Below are 26,862 nucleotides of genomic sequence, written 5' to 3' on the forward strand. Positions count from 1 at the left end.
CACGGCCCAAACCCGTTAGTGGCCCGGCACGACCCGAGCATGTTAGAATAACGGGTCGGGTTGGGCCTAGGAATATTGGCCTATTGACCCGGCCCGGCCTGAGCCCTTAATGGGCCCGCCAGGGCTCGAGCACAACATATTATGGGCCTGCCCGTTACAAACACAAAATTTCATTTTGTTTTTAAAAATATTAAAAAACCACAATGATGAGATTTGAATATTAGACCTCTTTATTTAAAATCTCATGACAATTCCACCAATGCTATTTCTTTTATGTTGTCAAAATAGTGAAATAAAACATTATATCCTTATTTTGACATAAAGTATTTTTTCTAATCTCATAATAATACAACTATAGAATGAAGGAAAAAAATAATATGATACTAAAACTTCATTATATTAATAAAGATTAATCTCACAATAATATAAAAGCAATATATTTTGAGTTATTTTTTTCTTTTTTTCTTTCTTGTAGTGGAATATAAAAAATTATTAGAAAACTAATCTTAAAAAGCTAAGATTAAGAAAAACATTGTAGAACTTAATTTATTTTAATTTTCTAAATAGTTAAATAAAATTAATTTTTATTTATTCAAATTAAGATTTTAAAATCGTGCTTTATAGTGGGTAGGCACGAGCACGGCCCATTTATTAACCCGGCACGATATGGGGTCGGGCCATGGGCCGGACCGGGCTTAATGTTTAAGTAAATGGGCCGGCACGGCACGAAGCACGACTAGGCCTGCTTAAAATGCCCGGGCCGGCCCGTTTGCCACCTTTACTCCCTGTACTTTTAGGGCGTCAACAGTTCAGTCCCTACTATTCTAATTTGGACTAAATACTGTTTAGTCTTTGAGTTTTTGATCATAAAACACTTCAAGCCCTGACCTTCTAATTTCACACGTTTAGTCCCTGTACTTCAAAATTTCAGACCAATAGGTCCTTGCTGTCTAAAAGTCGCAGCGAAATGTCTATTATGCCCTCAGTTCTTTTTTTTTTTTAAATAAATTTATTCCTTTTTATTTATTCTTTTTTCTTTTTTTTATTTATTCTTTTTTTTTTCAAACAGAAAGAAACAAAGGGAAAAAAAAACAGAAAAAAATAAACAGAAAGAAAGAAAGGGAAAAAAAAAAAAATCCTTTTCCAAATAAAATAAAATAATTAATTAGTTAAAAAAAAACTGAGGGCATAATAGACATTTCGCCGCAATTTTTAGAAGGCAAGGACCTATTGGTCTGAAATTTTGAAGTACAGGGACTAAACGTGTGAAATTAGAAGATCAGGAACTGAAGTGTTTTAGGGTTAAAAACTCAAGGACTAAACAGTATTTAATCCTTCTAATTTTAACAAATTATTCCTCAGATATTCAAATTTCACATTTGTGTGATCCAAAATGACTATTTTACCCCTCACTTCCTTCTCTCTCTCTCTCTCCGAATACTTTCTTGGCGGATAGCGCCTCAGCAATCCCGACAACGCCCGACGCCGATTTCGAACCAGAGGCCTCCGAGCCCGGCGTGCTCCACCGGATCCTTCGTTGGTGGATGACGGCGTCAGGGGAGGCATTTCGTTGAGTGCCTCAGCAACCCCTACAACGCTCGGCCCCCATTCCAAACCCGACGCCTCTGAGCCCGGGGAGCTCCACGACGGAGGCTCGGAGCCTCCTCGGCGCAAGTCGTGCGACGTCAGGAACCGGAACACTTTCTCGGAGCTCTTCAACATCGATGACCACTGCAAGGGCTTGCCTTGAAGGTTCGAGATCGATTACAGCAGCCAAGGTTTCAAATTATTTCTGATCCGGCCTTTGCTTCCTATCTGGGCTCACGACGGTGTCGTTTTGGCTTCTCTCTGTTACAAAAGCGTACTCTGTTTCTTCTTTTGTGGTTGCCGGGGTTGATGAGTTGCGGCATATTGTAGGCAAGGCTGATGGTGATCCATTGAGAATTGTTGGTGTTGGGGTAGTGTTTTTGCAGCTGTTTTGCAAGATAGCTATAGTCAGTTTTGAGACAAGATTCAAATAAGGATATAGAGAAGAGTAGGAAGGGCTGTGGATAGAGCCACCCAGATTAAACCCCAAATTATACCCATAGCTCCAACATTTAAACCAGCAATTGAACTCAGAATTGTAAGTAAACATCTTCGCCACCGCCGTCTTCCGCCATGGAAGTATCCGGTGAGAGGGATGAGAGAGAGAGAGAGATAATAAAAAAGGAAGTGAGGGGTATAATAGTTATTTTTGACCACATTGTGTGAAATTTGAATGTCTGAGGAGTAATTTGTTAAAATTAGGATAGTAGAGATTGAACTGTTGATGCCCTAAAAGTACAGGGACTGACCAGTAATTTCCCCTTTATTGTATCTACAACAAAAGTGGATTTAAGGTAATTGCTTACTTGAACAGTCAGCCATACTCCTCTACTTTCCCATTCCTACAAATCTCAACCCAATTTTTAACATTGAAGAGGAAAATTGGAGCATTCAGCTGCAAGTTGTCCAATAAACCGACCTAATTGTGCTACCTTATCATCTGGGGTAACAGGCTACTCAATGGCATTAAATTGTAATTTTTCTCTACCTTGTAATCTAAACTTGGGCTTGTTCTTTCGTCTAGTTTTTCGCGTCTTTAGCTTACGCTTCTTACTTGATCTACTTTGTGCAACGCTCTTATCGACATTTACTCCAGGTTCAGTTGGCACCTCATTGCCAACATTTGGAATGTTAAGCGGTCTAATTTGTGCACTGCTCTCATTGACATTTACTCCCGGTTCAGTTGACATCTCATTGCCAACATTTGGAATGTCAGATGAGCTTAACGTCTCATTCATGTTGGTAGGTGGGGATGATTCCGGCCTTCCAATGTTGGTATTGTTTGTAGTGGGAATATTCATCATCCTCATGAATTCATCATCATCTGAAAGACCTCCACCTTCTTGGAATTATGTCTCATAGTCCTGAGTCAAGTTCACAAACAAGCCTTCAGTTTGAGGAATCATCTGCACGTTTGATTATAGCAATTTATTATGAGAAAAATATAAGATTTTTCAGATTATAGAATATACTTGGTTGACATCATCAAATCACACAATCTATAACATAAATTGGACTTCGATTTACAAGAGACGAATGTATTCTATTGTATAAAAAGTATGAGTTTAACAATATGTTAATCTTACTTCTGAAATGATCTGATGACTAGCGAGGTCTAATCATAACCTCGTAGTCGTAGGGAACGAGCTGTGGATTCTTTTCGGCAAGACAGAGTTATGTTGATTTGGGAATATTGGTGGAATAGAGATTTCCTTATGATTGAGAAAGTTAGTCAATCTTATCTCTAACTTATGTCTAATATTATATTACAATTAAATAATTAGAATATTAACTTTTCATGCTTTTGCCGCTAAGTTTTACCCATTCCCCATAAGTTTTGCCGCTTTAGTTTTATTGCTTATGTTTTCAATTTTTAGTTTTCAAGTGGTACCAATTGGCCACGGCCATTTCAATTTTTAGTTTTCAAGTTGTTACCAATTGGCCACGGATCATTATGTTATTTAAATTTCATTTTGGCATAATTTGGGCACGGTTAGTCAGAATTTTTTTTTTCTTTTTAAATAAAACTAAGGGCAAGTTCACTCGTTGGGTCACCAAGTCACCCACTATTCACTACTTTTTAGTGTTAATTTTGTGCCCTGGGTCACGAGCACAGTGTATTTCGTGACCCAGAGAATGAAAATATACACTAAAAAGCAGTGAATAGTAGGTGACCTGGTGACCCAACGGGTGAACTTGCTCTAAAGGAGGAGAATCAGTTTGCCGGAGGGGAATATAGTAAATATTTATTATCATTCAATCTTTGAAATATTCCAATTTCTTATCAATCATAGTACTGTTACAGCTGTAAATAAGCAATTGATTCTAGTCCATTTATGATTAGTGATGATGATTCCAACTTCCTAGCACGTGAGATTTCTTCTGCTTCTATTCTTCTGTGTTCATAAATTCCGTTCTAGTTATGATTCAACACCAGTATTGGTCCAAGTTTTCATTATTCTAAATTTGACAATGGTCTTCTTTGAAATTGTTTTGGTTACTTTTTGTGCACTAAATAACTCCGACACTTGCATTACATTTTCATTCATTTCACTCACTTTTCTTAGGTTCAAAAATGAAGAGAGGTTCTGCAATCCAGAAGTGCTAAGGTTTTATTCAATGAGGGTCCATCTCCTGAAAGTCAACCTCCTCATTCACCGACATCCTTATCTAATACACCACCTAACAGAAATACTCGATTATCCAAAGAGATACTAGGTATCTATCTTGGCAAGTATGCCGAATGCAGGGATGTACCAGAAAGTCTCTCCACTCGACCGAACCCAAATAACGGCGGCTACCAATTCACAATGCCACCGCGTGTCAATAGGAGTCAACGAAACTCAGGCCCTCGTTTGTCACCTACAACCCATATACCAATTGATAGCCTTGAGTTAACCGAGGATTCAAATGCTGATTATGAAAGCACTGCACATTTTCCTGGAAATCGAACACCTGACAGCTATGTCGATTCATTTGTGGGGGTTGTTTCATCTTCACTTACAGAGGTTGGTACATCTATTGCATCCCCACAATATAAACTCAAGTTAACAAAAGAATGGTTGGACAGGAGCATAGCCAAAACTCTGGAGCCAAAGAAGGAAAAGTTTCCAAAAAAGAATCATTTTGAGTTTATCTAAAATAGTTCATTGGCATTTGACCCAAGGGTAAATGTATCTGGCCCTGGAAGCAAGTGCTTCAAGTTAACCAACACAAAACCATATTCATCAGTTTTTATATATTGATCTCTAACCCTTCCATCGATCCAATCACAGTCGAACAACACCACTCTGCACCCACGGTGATAGTCTAACTCAATTATGTCTTTCATCACACCGTAATAGTCAAGAAGTGAAACCCTTGGATTATGATCTTGAGCAGAGGCATAGTTAATTTCCACTGCCCTCACAAAAACACTGCTATTCTGTGTGTTCCCTTCCACATCAATTGATTTCACATGAAATCAAAAACCATTGATAATGTATGACAACAAGTGACCTATTCAATGGTTTGGACCCCAAGCCAATGCTTGCAAGTCTTCATATATTTCAACCCCATCATCAATCTGTGATTGAATCTACAAAAGTAAAAGGTCCTTATTTAAATCTTCTGGTTATAAATTACTACATATACATAAGTAACATGTACATATAAGTCTGTTAGATAAAGCATCTACCTGATGATATGATTTTTTTGCGATTAAGTTAACTGTGAGTTTGTTAGAAAGATAAATATTAAGACCCCTAATCCACATTCACAACGTTAGTCAACCAAGCCTAGGATGATTGCCATCATGGCAACAAATGTACATGCATTATATATTGACTCCTACTGAAGTTACCGTGGAACCCTCTTGCTTAGCATTTAAGTACGTACATGCAAAGACCAACCATTCAGAGTAGTAACTTTGTAAGAAAAAAAAATGTATTCAAAATGTAATACATCTACATTTCATGCTTACATCATGTAAGCATGAAATGTAGATGTATTACATTTTGAATACATTTTTTTTAGGGTTTACATGTAAGTTACATGTGTACCAAACCATCAAGGAAAGTCCTTATGTGCTCGTACTTGCGCGGCCTTTTTCGTCTCATGTGGAAGTTGATTATCTATAATTATGTTGGCTGCATGTAAAGTAATAGTATATATCAGTTGTGTCTATAAGAACTGTACCCGTATAATGCAATTGCATCCATACCATTTAAAGCAAATATATAATGTGAGATAAGTTCTCCTAAAGTCTGTTAGATGATACTTGAGCTAAAACCATCAAATATATAATGTGATATGCTTAAATTTAATATGAAAAGGTCTGTTGCTTCTATAAGTGAACAATGAAGTAAGCACATCGGCTTATAAAATAGGCATAACAAGAAAAAGCTAAAACAACATATAGACTAGGTTGACTACAGAGAATAAAGGTTGAATAGTAAATGGCAAGGAGATGATTAAGGTGGTTTACAGATCAAACTCCAAACATATTATGTACTGATCATATTCTCATTCCAAAAGAGTTTCAGCAAATACAGATCATTACCAAGAACACAACAGAGTTAAATATAAACTACTACTTAGAGAACATCACCTTCCTATTGCAAATTGATTCATAAATGGTATAAAACATCCTCCTCACATTACTCAACCTTAGTTTTATACCTGATTGCAACCTCTGGACAACAGAATAGATTAGCTCAATGTGCCCGTTCCCACTTTACGTGCTTAAGATGAATGAGTTGCTTACTGCCAAGTGATGGTACATGTCCGGCAAATATAGAGAGACCATTTTGAGTTCCACCTCCAGTGAAATCAGCATTACAACCGGGTCTATTTTTTTTTTGGTAACAACTTCATCACCCCAATACAATGCACAAAATCCTAGTGTTTTCTCAATAATATACGCTACACTACAACAATGCTACCCACGGGTCTATTTCGATTGCGCACATACTTTCTTAATGTATCCAAATACATGAGAAACCAATTACCATTAATGTTAAAGTGGATTAACAAAGTGTACGATAATAAATTACACATGCAAAAAGTATTGGATTATAAGTACATGAACTGAAACATAATATAGTAACAAACCTCTCAATTGGATACATCTACCTATATTGGACAGGACCAGCAATCTGATGCGCTAAAAAGCTAGCGCGCAATTTAACCATGAAAAATGTCATCGTTAGTATACGGTAAATAGGGATCGTTCTAACTGGGGATTGAGGGTACACCTGTAATTGTAAAAAAAAAAAAAATTAAAATAAATAAAAATTATAAATTTACAAAAAGAACATATACAAATAACGAAATAAAAGGGGGGTTTAAGAATTAGAGTTTTGAAAATTAAAATAAAGAAAATATAAAAACACATGTACAAGAATGAAACGTAAGAAACAAAGATAAAAACCAATTCCATGTAATCAAATTCGATTCAAACCCTATAATTGATCATCTAAGTCATGAGAAATAAGTTGATCATGTGAAACATTCGACGCAAATGATTTCCCATATTTTACTTTCCTTTACTAATTAACCTAAGTGAAAGCACCTAGATCAATCCTATTAAACATGCAATCATAGTCTAGAAAGCTAGCTAATCAAAACATGTTCAACGCAAGAAGCATAGAGAAAGGTTATCAACTTAAGTGCACAACCTAGTTATGAATAAGTTCACCTATTTGCAATCCTTTTCAATTGAATTCGACATTTGTTCAAAGCCTTTACTACCTGTGATTTAGGTTCACAAAACTATTAGGTGAATCGTTTACCTAAATCTAGCACCAATTACATGCAAATCCTATAAGTGTCGATCCAAATAAGATAAACATATAAAAGTTTTCTGTCAAGCAAATTCAATCGAACAAACTCACATAAGCAACTTAGAATTACAATCATAGAATGTGAAAACTTTATTTGAACATAGAAATTGGGCTTAAACTTTGCCTTCAACGTTATTGTTAACTAGAAACAAATTCCTACGAAATCAAACAAGGAAATCAAAAGATTACAAGGAAAAAGAATGAATTACACCGTGAGTTGGAGACGGAGATGGAGAGCTTGAACGTTGGAAGCAAGTCTTCAAAGTGGATGATGGAGGTAGATCTTCACGGCTCCTTCTTCTTCTTCCTCTCCTTGCTTGAAAACGCAGAACTTTGGAACTGGAGAATGGAGAGAGAGAGAGAGAGCTTTGACGTTATGGAGAATTTTCTGAATGAAAATGTGTGTTTAAAACGTCTAGCATAGGGGGGTTTATATAGGGGGACGGCCAAGCTTCATGATCCTTCTTTTAATTTCCCAAGGAATTAATCTGATAATGCCACACAGCTTCGACCAATCACGTAGCGCCACGTCAGCTCTGTTGTGTCATCCAACCAATCAAAAAGCTCCAAAATCAATCCCTAATATATTGTTGCCGAATTTCCCATGATTTAATATGATTTTATTCACAATTTTCGGCCAAATATCTAGGCATGAACCTAGACAATGTATCCGGACGTATTTTGAACCTTTTATCCCTTAAATCTCTCCATGGCTTTATCTTTAACATCCTCCCCTTGATTTTCTCTTAATTTTCACATTAAAACTGCAGATTTTAATTCCTTAATTTCAGCCAACATATCTTGAGGGAATTGAGGGATGAATTTGGACTTGTTTTGAGCATTTTCTTGTTGCACAATCCCTTGAAACTCTCCCTTGATTTTCACATTATCTCCATCATTTCCCATGGAAAAAATCAGATTTAATTCCCAAAAATATATTCCTTATGTCCACAAAACCCTAAATCCAATGGGCTTTCACCATTTTGCCGAAATCCACTTCAATCTAGAAGATTCTTGGGCCTCCATGTGTCATCTTCAAGCCATGTAGTCTCCTAGTGCCTCCAGGTTTCCTAGCCTCATCAGGATTCCTACTTTGACTGAGATTCCTAGTCAGACCAGGAATACTCCATTTTTTCATTTCAACTCATTTCTGCATCCTTGTGCCTTTGCTCTATCATTTCCAACGTCTCACATCCTTCTCATGTGTCTTTAAGCTCATTTCCTTGTTATTTTCTCCGATGTACCTAGAAAATAGAAACTAAATTAAAAATGATTAAGTAAAGGAAAAAACTAAGCAAAATATGAGGAGTTAACTATTAAAACGTCGCATAAAAATGCTCCTATCACAATCTTTGCTTATTCGACAAGGTGGATCGTGAGGTGTACCATCACATCAAAAAATGATGGCTGCATTAACCTCTCTAAATGACACATTGTAATGGCAATTCGTTGACTCAAATCTTCAAAATGTTCTTTGGTCCCAATTTTGGTACATAGATTTCTAAAGAATGAGCTAAGCTCTAGCAAAACAACTTTGACTTCTTTTGGTAGCGAATGGTGGATTGCCAGGGAAATAAATACTGCATAATGATATGGCAGTCATGACTTTTCAGCCCTACGAGTTTTTGTTTCGCTTTTCGGACACATCTCGCTAGATTAGAAGAAAACCCGTCCGGAAGTAGAGTAAGAGATAATATCTCGCAAATCAATGATTTCTCAGTGGCCTTCAAAGTAAAAGGCATAAGGTCATAAATACAACGACCTCAACTAATTTTGGGTGGTACCTAGGCTTACAATTAAGTTCCTGAAAGTCCAAGCGTGTATTTAGAGAATCTTTGTTTTTCCTATCCATACCCAATAAGGTTCCTATAACACTTTTAGTGACATTTTTCTCGATGTGCATTACATCGAGATTGGGACATCCTTCCTTTAGTGTCATGAAGAAATCTATGCCATCCTTGTTTCTGGGCATTGATGAGTCTAAGTTGCATTGTGAGTCATGTGTCTTAGCTGAAAGAATCCTTTGAGTACTACCAGGAGTTCTTTTCCTTTTGAGCTTATTCATTCTAATGTATGGGGACCTTCCCGTGAGTCAACCTTGTCTGGCAAACATTGGTTTGTTTTGTTTATTGATGATTATACCCGTCTTACTTGGGTCTCTTTATTGAAATACAAATATGAAGTTTTCTGTACTTTCCAAGAATTTTTTGCTCTTGTTCAAAATCAATTTGGAGCTAATATTAAAGTCTTTCGTTCTGATAATGGGAGGGAGTTTGTCAATTCTCAGTTTCACCAATTCTTTCATTCTCATGGGATTGTTCATCAAACTACTTGCCCTCAAACCCCTGAACAAAATGGGGTGTCAGAAAGAAAGAATCGTCATGTTCTTGACATAGCTCGGCCTCTTCTATTTAGTGCTCATATGCCTAAGTATCTTTGGGGAGATGCAATTCTCACTGCTTGCCATCTCATCAATAGGCTACCTTCTTCTGTTCTCAATTGTCAAACCCCATATGCTGCCGTTTCAAATCATGTGTCTGTCCCTTCATTTTCTAATCTCCTTGCTCGTGTCTTTGGGTGTGTAGTGTTCATCCATGTCCCTAAGAATCAACAATCCAAACTCGATGTCAGGGCATTAATGTGTGTATTTGTGGGCTATGGTGTTAATCAGAAGGGCTACAAGTGTTTTCATCCTCCTACACAGAAAGTTTATGTTACTATGGATGTCATATTTTATGAGGATGCATGTTATTTTTCTTCCACCAATCCTTCACTTCAGGGGGAGAAACACACTTTTTTGGAAGAGAAGTCTTGTGAGATTAAAATTCAGCCAATTGAAGATGATGATCGTGTAATTTCGGGTCCAACAATCGATCGCCAGAATGCCAGCGATCGATCACCAGACAGGTTCGAAGAAGACAGTAGCCAAACGATCCATCGTTCCATTCCTGGCGATCGATCTTTCAGCGAGCCAGAAGCTCCCAGTAGCAAAACGATCGATCGTTCCATTCCTGGCGATCAATCGCCGGCAGAACCAGAACACGATGTCCGAAATTTAGCAGTCCAAGAAGGCCAAGCTCCTCTACCCCTCTCAGATACAGATAATCTTTGTCAACCAATCCCTGAGGAGCGTCCCAATCTTGAGGTTAGTGGTGTTTCTTCTAACTCTGATAATAGTGATAGTGTGTATGTTTTGCCTCCTAGGTCCACCCGTGGTAAACCACCTCGTCAATATGAACCAAGTTTAGATGTTAAGTCTAAGTATGCCATATCTAACTTTGTATCCACCCATCGGTTATCCAAATCCCATGCTTCATTTGTGAATCAAATATCCTTTGTATGTGTTCCCAGTAAAGTGCAGGATGCTCTCAAGGATCCCAAATGGTTTCAAGCGATGAATGAAGAGATGGAGGCATTGGAGAAGAATAATACTTGGGAGTTGGTGCCACCTCCACAAGAAAAGAGAGTTGTTGGATGTAGATGGGTGTTCACTATCAAGCACAATGCAGATGGTTCAGTGAACATATATAAGGCAAGACTTGTTGCAAAGGGATATACTCAAACATATGGCGTGGATTATGAGGAGACGTTTGCTCCAGTAGCAAAGATTAATACTGATCGAGTGTTGATATCTCTAGCAGCTAATCTAGATTGGCCTTTGCAACAGTTTGATGTGAAGAATGCCTTTTTACATGGAGAGCTATCTGAAGAAGTCTATATGGATCTACCACCAGGATATGAGGCAAGCACAAGAGGAAGATTTGTGTGTAAGTTGAATAAGTCCTTGTATGGACTCGAACAATCACCACGAGCTTGGTTTGGTAGATTCTCTCAAGCTATGAGTCGTTTTGGGTACAAACAGAGCAACTCTGACCATACATTGTTTCTGAAACGCCGTGAAGGTAAATTAACTGCCTTAATTCAGAGGAGGTTAAAAGATTAAATGATCTACTTGCATCAGAGTTTGAGATGAAAGATCTTGGTTCTCTTATATATTTTTTGGAGATTGAGGTCGCTAGGGGGAGTTCAGGAATTTTCTAGTGTCAGAGAAAATATGTGCTTGACTTGTTGACAGAGACAGGAATGCTAGGTTATAGACATGCTGATACTCCTATTGAGCAGAATCATAAACTGGCTGAGTACCCTAATCAAACTCTTACAGAGAAGGCTCGCTATCAGAGGTTAGTTGGCAGATTAATCTATCTCTCACATACTCGGCCAAACATTGCATATGTAGTTATTGTTGTGAGTCAATTCATGCATAATCCAAGTGAAACTCATATGGAAGCTGTGATCCGTATTCTGAGGTATTTAAAGTCTGCACCTGGAAAAGGCTTGATGTTTTCAAAGCATAATCATCTGGATGTTAGTGGTTATACAGATGCAGATTGGGCAGGTTGTGTTACGGATAGAAAATCCGCTTCTGGTTACTTTACTTTTGTAGGTGGTAATCTTGTTACTTGGAGAAGTAAGAAACAAAAGGTTGTGGCCAGGTCAAGTGCTGAAGTAGAGTATAGAGGTATGGCTCATGGAGTTTGTGAGTTACTTTGGTTGAGAAATTTACTTCGTGATTTGGGATTTAAACCCAAACGAGCCATGTATTTGTATTGTGATAATAAGGCAGCGGTGGATATTGCTCACAACCCAGTATAACATGACAGAACTAAGCATGTTGAGGTCGATAGTCATTTCATTAAAGAGAAGCTTGATGCTAAGCTTATCTCTTTTCCATTTGTCCACTCAGAAGAACAGTTGGCTGATGTTCTCACTAAGGCAGTATCGAGTAAGGCATTTCATGACTCACTTGACAAGTTGGGCTTTCGTGATCTGTATGCGCCAACTTGAGGGGGAGTGTTGGCATGAGTCATATTTGTTGTGAAATTTTAATTAAAACTCGCAAGCACACGAATCGTCGTTAGTATAGTGTGCAAGTACAAGGTCGTTCCAACTGAGAATTGATAATCAATTTAAATCCTAACCAAATTAATCCAAACACAAAAATACATAAACAATCAAATTAAAGAAGATATTGTTTTAAGGTCTTCGACTAAAAAAATAATGTGAAAATTAAACAAACAAACAAATAATAATAAAACCCAGGGTTTTGAAATCAACCACTAACAATCCTATTTATGTTTCGATGCAATTAACAGATTCTTTTATTTCTTTTGATGAGAATTCCTGTATCTAAGTCCAGGTACGACACTTAGACCATAGTTTTCCTTAAGTGTATGAATCTCTCCAGGTACGGCAGAGGTCGTATATCCTAACATGCAGTTTATCCAGGTACGACATAAATTTAACACATAGGACTCATTACGTTCTAGAAAACAAGAGAATCATGCAAACCATTACTTTAGGTACGACAATAATGTAATTCACAACTCTTAATCACAAGAAGCTAATTTGAATTATATTGCTAGTACGCCTCAAATTCATCTTCTAATTACTAGATGCAAAGCCCTAAGGTGATCAATCAAAGAACTTAAACATAAAGCATCAATTCAAATAGTGACCAAGAATTCATCATAAAGAAACTATAAATCCATCAATGGATCATCAAAGTACATAAACAATCATGATAGGGCATCATCTTAACCCTAGAAAAAGGTATGTTTAACAAAATATAACTAAATAAAACATACAAAGAACATAAAAAGAATGGAAAGGGGAAATAAAGGAAAGATGGATGAGTCGTCTTTGCTCCTTAGGCATCTACATTGTGCTCCCGAGACTCTCCTTCTCATGTAAATTAGTGCTCCCTTATAAAGGGAAGATTTCTGCTCATCTTTGGCTTCATGTTTCCTAGTAAAACTTGGGAATAGATTCCTTTCTTCATTTGGAATGGGAAAACCTTGAAATATCTCTTGTAGAAGTAGGAATAAGTTTATCATTTAATCCTCATATGAATTAACTTGCTTGAAACATTAAGATTGACGATCTTGTGTCTCCGAATTACTATATTGGATCAGTCCCCTCTATTCTCTATTCTCTATATGTCTCGTTTCCTTGCATATTTCATTGTCAATCAGTGAGACGTTGAGATCAAGGAAGATTGGAAGATAAGCTCATATTGATTGTGTGGTGATTAAGTAAGAAGTTAGATCAGTTATAAATCAAGTTAGCATTTGTTGCTAAGTGAAAGTGATTGTTGTGAACAACACTACTTGTATACTGTAAACTCAATTGATTTATAGTGGATTGATTTTCTCGTGTTGGTTACGTTACAAGCCACGCAGTGAAGTTTCCTCAGTGGAGAGGTTTACACTGCGTTAGCAAATTGTTGTATTGTCTTTGTGATGGATATTTGATTCTCAAAGCAGTTTTCTTAACCTGTTTGTTCTATCTGGTTATTACAGACAGATTCTGGAACGTGGTATTGCAGTCACCTTTCAATCCTACTTAGCTCATTCTAGCTTCTTTTCTTCTTTCTACGAAACAAACCTACAAAAACACTAAAACATGTAAATGAATCATAAATAAAGAGAACTAAACATAAAAACCAAGATTAAGAGACATAGAAATATAGGATAATATGAGCACATCAATACTTACCTTATTTATGTAGATATTCTGTGATCTGTAATATTCTGTAATATCTGTAGTATTATTTGATTTACTACTTGCCTTAGGAATAGTACTTGTCTTATTAGGCACAATTGTAATTTGTATATAATTCCTTCTTGTAAGGTGAATGAGATATAGAATTATTAAGCCAAAATTGTCTCTAGTTTTTCGTTATATTTTGAGTGATATCATTGAAGTATATTCCGGCCTTGATACCTAAGCTATGCCGTGCACTATATATAGGGAGATTTGTGAGACATTATACACACCACAAAATTCAGAATCAAAAGCCACAAACTCGTCCCCTTCTCCTCTCAATATTTTGGCAACTTTATCTTCTTCAAAGTTCAAGACCGTGAAGCAACTCCACCTCCATTCAAGCATCTTTGTCGTGATCCTCATCCATTCTACCACCTTTGAAGCTTCTTGCATTCTTGAAGGATTTAAAAGTGTAACCATGAACATCCTACTTTGTTTTCAGTTTTGGTTTCTTTGTAAAACAAATTCTATATCAAATTTGATTTCGGTTTTTGTTTTGTTTGAGTATGATTAGCGATTTCATGGTTGGATGAAGTATTGATTTTAGATATGTAGTCTTCGAATACTATGAAGCATGTTTTAGGTTTTCAAAGTGTTAATTGCGATTTCAAAAGTGTCATGCATGTTTGTTAATTTCGTGCTTCAATCCCATCGTTTATGTGTTAATTGATCTTAGGTTGCATACTTTGATTGATGAGCATGTAATTGAATCCATATTAAGATGCTAGCATTCTAAGTCTTAATTGCTTATAATTCCTTAGGTAAATTAACAAAGAGTCTTGCATGCTTGATTAGCATTTTAACCTGTGTTCTTGGCTTGAATTGATCAAACTTCCCTTGTGCTTTGATGCACTCAAAATGAGTGTCAATTTAAACCATGCATCGAATTGTAGTATGAGTAAGTAGGGTATCGTTCTAAACCGGGGATTGAGGGCGCTCCTGTCATTTACACGTCAAAGAAAAGAATATTAGTTACAAGTATACAATATTTACGAAAATTACAAAGAATTAAAAGGGGATTTCGAAAATTGTTTTATTTACTAAACTAATTAACTAACTAACTAATTAATTACATTGATCAATCAACCAAGAATCAAGATAAGATGGACGGATGAGATGTAGAGATGAAGTTAACAACCTTTAACACGAATCCAAGGACACAAATCACAATTCACGAATCAAACACACTCTTGAACGAAATCAATCAAGAACAAACCATGAACGCATGCATAAGTTCTTATTACTTTCCTTAGTTAATTAACTAGATGAACACACCTTAGTTAACCCTATTAATCATGCAAAGCTAGTGAGTGATCAATTCATCAACAATACACAATTAACGCAAGAAGCACTTAGAAAGTTTGATTGATTTAAGAAAAACACACAAGTTAGAACGCTAATCGAGCATGCAATTCTCTTTGTTGATTTACCTAAGTAATTATAGGTTTTCCACTTAAATTAACAAGACCTAGAACGCTAGCATCTTATTATGGATTCAATCATGTAATTCGAAACCTAAAGTGGCCACTAAAGAAATCGAAAACATGATAGGTGGGATTGAAGAACTAAACCAACCAACATTCAAGAACACATATTGAAATCGCAAATTACAAATCTGAAAATCCTAAAACGAATTCATGCTTCAAGGTTATTGGAAACTAAACATCAAAACATAAACTCAATCATATCAAAGTATCGAAATTTCCAATTAAACCAAACACATAGAACACTATAGAATCTGATTTTTATTAAACAAAACAAAGAAAACCGAAAACAAAGAATAAGGTTCATGGTTACACTTTTCAAGAGCTTCAAGAACGCAAGAAGGTCTTCAATGGATGATGGATCTTTGCTTCACGGCTTGCACAATTGGAGATGATCCGAAACCTTGAGAGAGAGAGAGGAGGTATATGAATTTAATTCTGGGTTGATGATCTTTTTTTGAGTTATGGAAGAGATGAACGTGTACGGAGGGAGAGAGATGGCTGAATGGAGTGAAGGAATATATGAAAACGTCCAAAATAGGTGTGTATATATAAAGAAGCTCTAGACGTCAAACCCTAGCTCTCCGTCTTAAATTATGATTCTCCTTCCTTCTTTGTGTTGATGTAGGTTTCTTTTTGAATTTTCTCATTGGTCCACATCATCATGGCTGCAATATATCCTCAAAATAAGATCAAATATGGAGTAGAGACCTTCCCAAACTCGTCCCAAAAGATATTCTCATCCGAAACTCACTTTATTTGCACAAAACTGATTTCCGGGCAGACTGACCTCCGTGCCCTAATTCGGCCATAACTTCTTCTATAAAATTGATATTGACAAACCGTAAAAATATCTGGAAACTAGACATCAATATCTTTCCAACCATATATAGATCACAATTTTATGATCTCTGAGCTGTTCTCGGTGCTCTGTCGAAGTTGACTGATCTACACAGGCAGATTCCTAAAAACTCTCCTTTTTGGGATTTCCGAAATCTTCTTGAATATTCTTTTAATTATCACGGCAAAAAGGAATTATTTTGAGAAATAAACTCCTTTAGACGTCAAGAAGGATCTAGAACTCATGTGCCAGTCACATGCTTCAATATTTGGGCCAGACTTCTCAATTTAAGCCCATTTCTTCAATTGCCGAAATTCCTTGTGCATTCTAGAACATTCTTGAACTATCTTGAGTCATGTTGAAGCCACAGCATCTCCTAGCACCACCAGGACTCCTAGTATCATCAGGTTTCCTAGTCCAACTGGGACTCTGTCATTTCTCATTTCCGAACATCATTTTCCGAGCTCACTCCTAGTTGCATTAGGATTCCTACTTCAACTGGGATTCCTTCTCCTAGTAGGATTATGAAAGCTTCATTTCTCCATTTCTTTGTCATTTCTGCGCCTCATTTCCTCCTTGCCTTCATTTCCTTTCTAGCTCTTCTTAGCTCATTTCTTGCGTTTGGAGCTCAAAGTAAGTTAGAAATGATATTGTTAAGACAATAACTAAGTAAAATGTAAAGAGAAATGCACTAAAAACATAGAAAATATTCGTCCGATCACACCCCCACACTTAGCTTTTTGCTAGTCCCTTAGCAAAATCAAAACAACTTGGACACAAAAACAAACACTCAAAACACACGAAAACAACTAAGTATAGAAAACCTAAAACAAAGACAAAACCAACGAAACATTACTAAGTATATGACTCCAACGAAAATACAAGCACAAAGACTCTAACGCCCCTCAACATTTTGTCTCAGCAATCTCATACTTTCAAGGCACCAAGAATAACACTTAACCAAGCATCACATCTTCAAGATATTCGCAAATTAATTACCACATATAATCCACATATAAGCATGTAAGACTTGGGAGTAACAATGGTGATGGTTGGAGCTCAACATGCATCAAACAAGTAATAATTCAAACCTCACATAGGATATAGCACTCTTTCTTCTCTCAGAATTCAAGGGTATCCTTAAAAGCTTCTTCACTCAAGTATATGTGAGAGATAATATATATTTTTTTCCGAAAAACTCACATATAAGAAAGGAAAGCACATATATCAATTTTTTTTCAAATGCTACCCCATCTTAAGGATCAAAGAGGTCTTATATAAGGGTTGTAATGGGGCCAAAGTTTAAGGTTAAAGAGACGAATGGATAAGGAAATAACAAAGATATTCTAAAAACAAAGTAGAGCCTTGTTGATGTAGAGAGACCATCCTTCCACCATGTCTTCAACTTCATGCATCCATAGAGGCTTCATTGTGAATTGGACAAAGACCAAATTTTTCTTGAATGGGCCTTCACTTCAAAGTAAACTCTAAATCCACAAAGCATAGGGGACTAAAATCCATAAAACATAAACAATAAACACACATCTTTTAGCCGTACACATTTTTTATTTTATTTTATTATATATATATATTTTTTTGCAATTCCAGTCTTGGCACCCACTTTGCTCGCAATTGCCTAGAAATCGAGAACGCATCAACCAAAACAAAGCTAAGCTATCTCAGCCTCTTAGTCTTAATTATACCATGATACTAGTTTATTCCTTTGGCATATATACATTATGATAGCTTACCAAGCAAGAATCATATGTACAGCACAACACATACTAGCATGCACAATTATACATAGACGTGTTCTTTGCTAGTCTCTCATGCAGATGGTCATCACTATGATCAATTTCCTTTAAATTAAGGCCACAACATATCAAAGGCTATGATTGATATCAGGTCCGGCCATACCAATAGGCAATATTGGTGACAGCCTAGGGCCCAACATAGAGGGGGGCACAAGATTTTATAAATAAAATTTAATATATGTAGTGTGTGTATATATATATATATATATATAATTATATATGTATAGGGAGTGGAACTAAAAAAATAATAATTTCAGATTTCTAGACGTAGATCGCGTCTTTACTTCTTCCTCTTCTTCTTCTTCCAATGCGCAACGGCAGCCACAAAATTGATTATCCAAGCGTCTCTTGCTCTCTCCCAAGTCCCAAACCTTGAAACCCAGCAAATTTTTTCTTTAAATTGGTTTCAATGGTTACTCAATTCTTTAGTTCATTCTCATCCATCACCCAATCTTTCTCCCCTCTATGTTTCTGTTATTCTTCAGTGATCATACGAATTTTTTAACTTTCCATCGATGTAGGCTGAGGTACAAATCAAAATAGGTATTGGGTGTTCTTCAATTTTCATATCCAATGAAAATTTTGGATATCAAAAGTCTTGTTACTTGTTTTTTTAGTTTTGTTGATTTCTAACAACCTGCTCATTCATCCGTTTTCAATTTTCAATATTAGGTGCAATTGGAAGTTGGAGTTGCAAGTCAATCTTGATCAGAAAAGAAAGAACAAGAAGGAAAAAAGCAAATTCCAGATTTCCAGGTATTGTTCTATGCTCCAGTGTTTATCAGTTATCATTCAAAGTGATTTCTAACAACCTGCTCATTCATCGGTTTTCAATTTTCAATATTAGGTGTAATTAGAAGTTGGATTTGCAAGTCAATCTTGATCAGAAAAGAAAAAACAAGAAGGAAAAAAGATGATTCCAAATTTCCAGGTTTTATTGTTCTATGCTAAAGTGTTTATCATTCAAAGTTTAGTGTTTTGGCTTGCTTGTTTGAGTTTTTTCTAACTAATTTCAATAATGTTTCCTTGGAAACAACTCTCAGGTTCTCAAAAAAGAAAAAGAAAGAAAAGAGAAGAAGAAATTATTCAATCTCAACGGGGATCTTTAGATAGATATTTCTTAAAAAAAACAAATGAATCTGTTGAAAATCATGTTGAGAATTTAGTAAATGAACCTGAACTTCAAATTCATTCTGATGAGTTTGGAGAAAATCAGAATGAGGTAAACAAAGAACTTGGTGATATAGGTGAAAATTAAAGTGACGAAACAGAAAATAACGAAAATCCTTGCCATGATTAAATTATTGCCAATGAACTTGAATGCTTGAAATCATCAGCTGATTTGAATATTTTTGATCCTAGAGTTTGGGATAGTCTAGATTCAAAAATGAGAGACTTGCTTGTAGAAAAAGGACCTATTACGGAAACTAATATCAACTTTCCTATGGATGACTTAGGTCGGCACTTTTCCTCTGAGTTTTATGTTCAAAAATTACCAAAGGGTGAATCTTTTGATAGGAGCACAAAGTGTGACGATATTAATGAGTATATGCCCCATTTTAGCCTTGTTTCTACCTTAGTTTTGTGTTTTGAGTCATTGAGTCGTTTTCAGAGTCTTATAGAGTGTTTGGCGTGAAATAGGCGGAAAACGCAAAATTCATGAAGAATCCTAGCTGGATCAGGATTCCTCACCGTCGATGTTTTTGCGGTCTTTACATTTTAATTCCTTTTATTTTCTCTAAAATAATTTTGATATTCTCCTCCTTGTTTGTAGAAAACCTTGCCTGGTGGGACTCTTGGAAACAGCAACGATGGAATCAGAAAATAAAGCATTTAAGACGTTTGTCCAAGCAATGAAGAAGGGAAATAAAGGAGAGAGACGTTTTTAGTTGGGAAATAAAGGAGAAAGACATTTCAGTTGGGAAATAAATAAGTGAAACGTTTCAGATGAGAAATTAAAGGAATGGCCCCATTATGAGAGGAATTAAGGCCATAAGTGAAGCATTTTAGTTGAGAAATTAAAGGAATTATGATGCAATCCCATCCATCCAAATGATGAAATGTATGATCGACAAAAGCCAACTAATGCTTGTGGGGGTGGTCAACAAGATTTGACCCTACAATCAAGACAATTAAAGAGAAGTAATGGCAGCAGTAAATGCAACAACTAATATAGCTGTAAATATGACGGTAAATGCGGCATTCAGTATGGCAATCATAGCTACCATTAAGTGGCGGTTATGGCAGGAGTGAATATGGCCTTAATGGTGGTGTGTCGTTCAAGTCACTGCGATTTGCTGTGCAAGTTTACTTGCAGCCCACGCCGAAATACACCTATAAATAGGCTGCTCGACATCGAGGTAAATCATCGAATTCCAATTCACTCTACTCCACTACTAAGAAACGTACTGACTTAGGCATCAGAGAGTTTTCTGCAGGTACCCCCCCTCCTCCTCGGGCCGACGGTCAAACTTCGAGTTAACGCTCGAGGGAAGCTTCTCGATTGTTCCCGGTCAGCTCCCGCTCCAGTCCGCATTCATTGGTGAGTCAAACTCCTCTACGGAATTTTTCTGCACCAACAAGTGGCGCCGTCTGTGGGAAACACTTTTCCCTAAAAAGTGATGGCGGGAGCTGCCCCCGACGGGATTCCATTTCTGTCACTGAGGACTGGTAGTGATGAAATTCCTCCCCACCAGCCGCCGAATGAGTTCATCCCGAGCCCCATTGGCGACCTGAACTTGCCTCCAGCTGACGAGACGCAGAGGCTGAGGCAGGAACTCGAGCAATTTCGGAAGGAAAAGCGGGACCGCGAGGCCCGTCGTCGACGAAAATTTGAAAGGTTCCTACAACTTGACAGTGATTCGTCAGACAACGACGCTATCGGCGATCTCCACCAAACCAACAACATAGCAGCAAACGCAGGCGCCAGCGGTGTTATCGGGGGAATCTCTGGTGGACCCCTCGTCGAGGGGGTGGGTGGCACGTCTAATGGGGGGCAAAATGGCGGAGCTGGATTAGGATAATCCAAAAGGGCGCGCAACGAATCGTGGCATGAGAAGATGGAAAAAATGATTGATGCATGCAAGCGTGCCGGCCCACGAGAGCTGGCGGCGGAAATCGCAAGGGACGTCGGTAAGTCTCCGTTTACCGACGACATTCTGAATGCAGCAAAACCCCGCCGGTATTCCACAAATACGACGGAACGACCGACCTGGTGGACCATATCAAGGGGTACAAACAACAGATGTCCATCGAGACAACCGACGAGAAATTAATGTGCAAGATCTTCCCTTCCAGTCTCATGGGGCCGGTGTCGACATGGTTCCAAGATCTCAAGCTGCATTCTATACCAGATTTCGACACACTGATCCGCACTTTCATTTCACAATACTTCTGCAATCGCAAGCAAAAGAAGGACATGGCGACTCTGTTCAGTACCAAACAGAAGCCGGGGGAAAAGGTAGGGAAATTTTTTGAAAGGTTTAAAGCTGAAATGCGCCATGTGAACTGTGATCCCCAATTCGCTGCGATCGCCTTCCGAGAGGGGTTGCTCTTGGGGACGCCATTGTATGAAAGTCTACTGCGCGATCCGCCAAAGGACATGGATGACATCATCACAAGGGTTGAGGGAGAGATCAGAATTGAAAGAGCCAAAGAAGCACGCGAGGCCCGACACGTCAGAGTCGTTGCCTCCGGTGAAGACAGAAGGCAAAATTGAGGCAACTACCCCGACGTGAGGCCAGATAACCGAAACCACTACGAGGCAAAGCCTCGAGCCCGTCAACCTAAGGAATGGTTCACCTTAAGCCCTACGGCCATATTCAGAAAGCACCAACATGAAGGGCTCTTCACGAAACCCCCACCTCAACCGGAGTCAAGAGACGCATTCGAACGGACCAAGTACTGCCCCCTCCATGAGGCGTTCGGGCACGGGTTGCCTAAATGCGAGGCGTTGCGGCCAGCCATCTCAGAGTTGATAAAGACAGGGAAGTTACGTGAATACCAATCTGACGACCAGGCCAATGGAGGTAGGGCAGCAGACAGGGTTGAAAGCAGAACCCCGAAAAAAAGGCACGGAACCAATCATCAGAGAAATATTGGCCGTCCATGGAGCCCCTTATACTGCTGTGGAGGAGGAAGTGCGCTTGAGGTCGGAAACCCGCCAGGCGGAGAAAATTCGAAGAGTATGCCAGATCACGGGCAGCCCCTCGGCGGGGCAAAGCACGTCCCCCATACTAGTAATTAGCTTCTCCGCGGCAGATACAGTTGGTATCCAGTTTCCCCACCGGGACGCCTTGGTCGTGTCTACCTAAATCGCGGACGCCCTCGTGCGGCGGATAATTGTTGACGCCGGGAGCAGTGCCGACGTCATATTCTGGGAAGCGTTTGAGCAACTCGGATTCGACAAAACACTTATCCATCCCAGCAGAGCCCCGTTGACGGCCTTTGAAGGTTCGGAAACATGGCCGGTGGGCGAGATTTCATTACCAGTGACGACGAGAGGGAAAACTGTGGAGGTCGATTTCGTCATTGTCAAGAAGCCATCGGCCTACAACGACATTCTAGGCCGGGATTGGCTCCATAGGATGGGAGCCGAGGCTTCGACTAGGTGTCAGGTACTCAAATTTATTTCCGACGATGGCCAGCAGGTGATATCGGTTCGAGGCGATCAACTGCTCTCCAAAAAACTGTATGCCATGGAAATCAAGCGCTCTCCGCCGTCGAATAAAGGCTAGGAGGGTCCGTCGGCATAGCAATTAACGGAGGACCTACCAAAAGATGAGGAGCTTGAACCCGAACCTGAACCGGCGACCACTGAGCCGCTTCGGGAGGAAGCCCTCGACGCTGCCGGCGAAAGGAAAGTTCTGGTAGGCACCCTCCAAACCGAAGAGGAACGAGCTCGCTTATTGCAATTCCTGAGCGAAAATCAAGACGTGTTCGCATGGTCACATAAGGATATGCTTGGAATCGACCCGGGTGTTGCATGTCACAAGTTAAAAATAGACCCAAGCTTCAAACCTTACAGGCAGCGTCAACGACGTTTTGCCCCTGAGAGGAACAAGATTATCAGCGACGAGATTGACCGCCTCCTTGAGTTAGGCTTTATACGTGAAGTTTGGTGCCCAACCTGGATCTCGAACGTGGTCGTAGTAAGAAAGAAGAACGGAAAATGGCGAGTATGTGTGGATTATTCGAACCTAAACAAGGCATGCCCTAAAGATTGTTATCCGCTCCCAAAAATTGACCAACTCGTGAACGCCACTGCCGGGTGCGAGCGTTTATCTTTCTTGGATGCGTACTCCGGTTATAACCAGATACCTATGGCCCTAGAAGACCAGGAGAAACAGCGTTCATTTCAGAACGAGGCCTGTATTGCTATACGGTCATGCAGTTTGGCCTCACCAATGCCGGCGCGACCTATCAGAGGCTCGTCAACCGAATGTTCAAAGATTTACTTGGAAATACCATGGAAGTTTACATTGATGACATGGTGGTTAAAAGCAAGCATCAGAAAGATCGATCACATAGAGCATCTAAGGGAAGCGTTCGAGATATTAAGGCAGTACGGCATGAGGCTCAATCCGACCAAATGCGCGTTTGGGGTATCATCTGGACAGTTTTTGGGACATCTTGTGAGTAAAAGAGGGATCGAGCCAAATTTGGAGAAGGTAGAAGCCATCGTGAAAATGCGCGACCCAGAGACGAAAGAGGATATACAAGTGTTAACCGGTCGCATCGCCGCGTTGAGTCGCTTTATATCTCGGCTAACTGACCGATGTAAACCCTTCTTCCGTGCATTAAAAAATAAGCAAGCCAATTTTTGGGGCCCAGAGCAGTCTGAAGCGTTAGCTAATTTGAAAAAATACTTATCCGGCAGACAGTTTCTCTCTGTGCCCCGCAACGGCGAGCCCCTCTGCATATACTTGGCAATATCAGATGTGGCAACCAGCGCCGCCTTGTTCAGGGAAGAGGGATATCGGCAGGAACCCATAGCATATAAGAACCGCAGGCTCCTAGATGCCGAAACAAGGTACTCTCCGTCGGAAAAGGTAATCCTCGCCCTGGTTACGGCGAAAAGGAAGTTGCGACAATACTTCGAGGGGCATAGCATCACGGTATACACCAATTTGCCAATTCGCGCCATCCTGTCAAAACTAGACACATCCGGAAGAATGGCCAAATGGGCAATCGAGCTAAGTGAATTTGACATTACATATAAGCCGAGGTCGGCACTCAAGGGCCAGGCGTTAGCAGATTTCTTGGTCGAGTGCCACTTCCCAGCACCGATCCCCGAGGTTTCATGGAATCATGGCAGGACCCATCCTGGGAGATGCACGTCGACGGCGCATCCAGTTTCTCAGGAGCAGGGGCAGGCATTTTACTTCAAAGTTCCGAGGATGTCCAAATCGAGTGTGCGATTCATCTCGATTTTCCGGCATCAAACAACGTGGCTGAATATGAAGCTTTGGTGACGGGCTTAACTCTGGCGAAGAAACTACGAATCCAACGCTTGCAGGTATATTCTGACTCGCAGCTAGTTGTCGGATTGTCTAATGATGACTACGCCGCCAATGACGAACGAATGTCCAGATATCAAGACTTGGTTCGAGATTTGATGCGCGGGTTCAAACAACTTTCACTGGTCAAAGTACCTCGCGAGAAGAATTCCCGCGTAGACGAGTTGGCTAAAGCCGCTTCAGGTTGCACGGAGGTCATCAATATCGTCAAGATCGAGGTGCTCGAAGGACCAAGCATTGACGGTAACAAGCCGCGACGACAGGTCATGGTGGTTGAGTCAATTCCGAACGACTGGAGAGGTCAAATTATCAATTACCTTGAATTTGGCATACAGCCAGACGATCCAATTGAGGCCAGAAAGCTCAGGATGAAGGCTGCACGATACCTAGTTGTCAAAGAGGAACTTTTTAGGCGCTCATTTTCCGGACCCCATCTTAGATGCCTAGGACCTTCTCAGGCAAGGCTCGTCCTCGAAGAAGTTCATGAAGGGTCGTGCGGGGCGCACCTCGGCGGCAGGACCCTCGCACATAAGGTACTCTCTCAAGGATATTATTGGCCATATCTCTCGCGGGAAGCCGAACAATATGCCAAGAAATGTAAGCAATGCCAACGGCACGCACCGGTCAGCCATTCGCCTGCCGAAGAGCTTCACTCATTAGCTGGCCCATGGCCTTTCGCCAGATGGGGAATGGATATAGTTGGTCTCTTACCGACGGCACCCGGCGGCCTCAAGTACGCACTGCTTGCTACGGACTACCACACGAAATGGGTCGAAGCAGATTCATATGCCATGATTACGGGAGAGACAGTGGCAACATTCACATGGCGGAACATCATATGTCGCTTCGGCATCCCGCGGTATATCATATGCGACAACGGAACGCAATTCAATAACCAGAAGTTTAGAGCTTTCTATACCCGACATGGGATTACGTTGCGTTTTTCTTCAAGGAGTTACCCACAAGGTAATGGCCAAGCCGAAATAACGAACCGTACCATTTTCGACGGAGTCAAGCGGCGACTAGAGCACAAAAGAGGCAAATGGAGCGAGGAGTTGCAACATGTTCTCTGGGCTTATCGAACTACTCGTCGGAAGCCAACCGACGAGACTCCGTATGCCTTGACTAACGGAATGGAGGCTGTCATCTCTACCGAAATCATTCTTCCTACGGTTCGGACTCTTACCGTTGAAAGGGGAAATAACGAGGAGCAAATAGCACGGCACTTGGATCTTCTTGACGAAAGGCGGGAAGCCGCTGCCATTCACCTTGCCAATTATCAAAATCAGGTGGCAAAATATTTCAACAAAGGTGTCCGGCCGCGCGCGTTCCTGGTAGGAGAGCTCGTTTTGTAACGAGTGGTCGAGGATATCAAAGACCAAGGCGCGGGAAAATTTAAACCTATTTGGGAAGGGCCTTACGAGATAATGAAAGTCTACAGCAAGGGAGCATATCGACTCCGTAATGTGGGCACTGGACGTGTGCTACCCCGCCCGTGGAATGCTATCTATTTGAAAAAATATTACAGTTAAGGTGGGCTGCGGTCGGGGTGGCGACACGGGTAACGTAGTTTCCTTCCTTTCTCTCGTTGTATTCCAAATGTTGTTAGCAAGTTTTCGTTCCTGGTTGTATTTGAACTATGTTTTGGGGCCGTTGGCCGGGTTAATGCAATGTCATTTGTTTCAAGTTGTGCGATCATACGTGCCTCACCCCTCGCCATGGGCGGGGGCGGGATGATGGACCACACCCTCGCTGCAGGCGAGGGTGGGATGGCGTGCCTCACCCCTCTCCAAGGGCGGGGGTGAGATGATGGACCACACCCTCGCTGCTGGTGGGGGTGGGATGGCGTGCCTCACCCATCGCCGAGGGCGGGGGTGGGATGGCGTGCCTCACCCCTCTCCAAGGGCGGGGGTGAGATGATGGACCACACCCTCGCTGCTGGCGGGGGTGGGATGGCGTGCCTCACCCATCGCCGAGGGCGGGGGTGGGATGATGGACCACACCCTCGCTGCAGGCGGGGGTGGGATGGCGTGCCTCACCCCTTGCTGATGGCGGGGGTGGGATGATGGACCACACCCTCGCTGAAGGTGGGGGTGGGATGGCGTAACGGATTTTAATCATGCAGGATATGGGGTGTGTAACCGGTCCTGTCCAAGAATTGGGGGCAATCCTATCCCCAGATGATGTTAA

The 26,862-nt window shown here is 40.1% G+C and overlaps 1 protein-coding gene across 1 annotated transcript; it reads left to right on the plus strand.

Moving 5' to 3' along the window:
• The first annotated feature begins 23,475 nt into the window (after positions 1–23,475).
• Positions 23,476–26,027, plus strand: LOC133711573 (uncharacterized). Its single transcript, XM_062137678.1, has 2 exons — positions 23,476–24,567; positions 24,672–26,027. The coding sequence occupies exons 1-2, from the start codon at positions 23,476–23,478 to the stop codon at positions 26,025–26,027; spliced, it is 2,448 nt and encodes an 815-aa protein (XP_061993662.1).
• The last annotated feature ends 835 nt before the right edge of the window (positions 26,028–26,862 follow it).

Source organism: Rosa rugosa, chromosome 5, assembly GCF_958449725.1.
Source record: "Rosa rugosa chromosome 5, drRosRugo1.1, whole genome shotgun sequence".
In the NCBI taxonomy this organism is placed as follows: Eukaryota; Viridiplantae; Streptophyta; class Magnoliopsida; order Rosales; family Rosaceae; genus Rosa; species Rosa rugosa.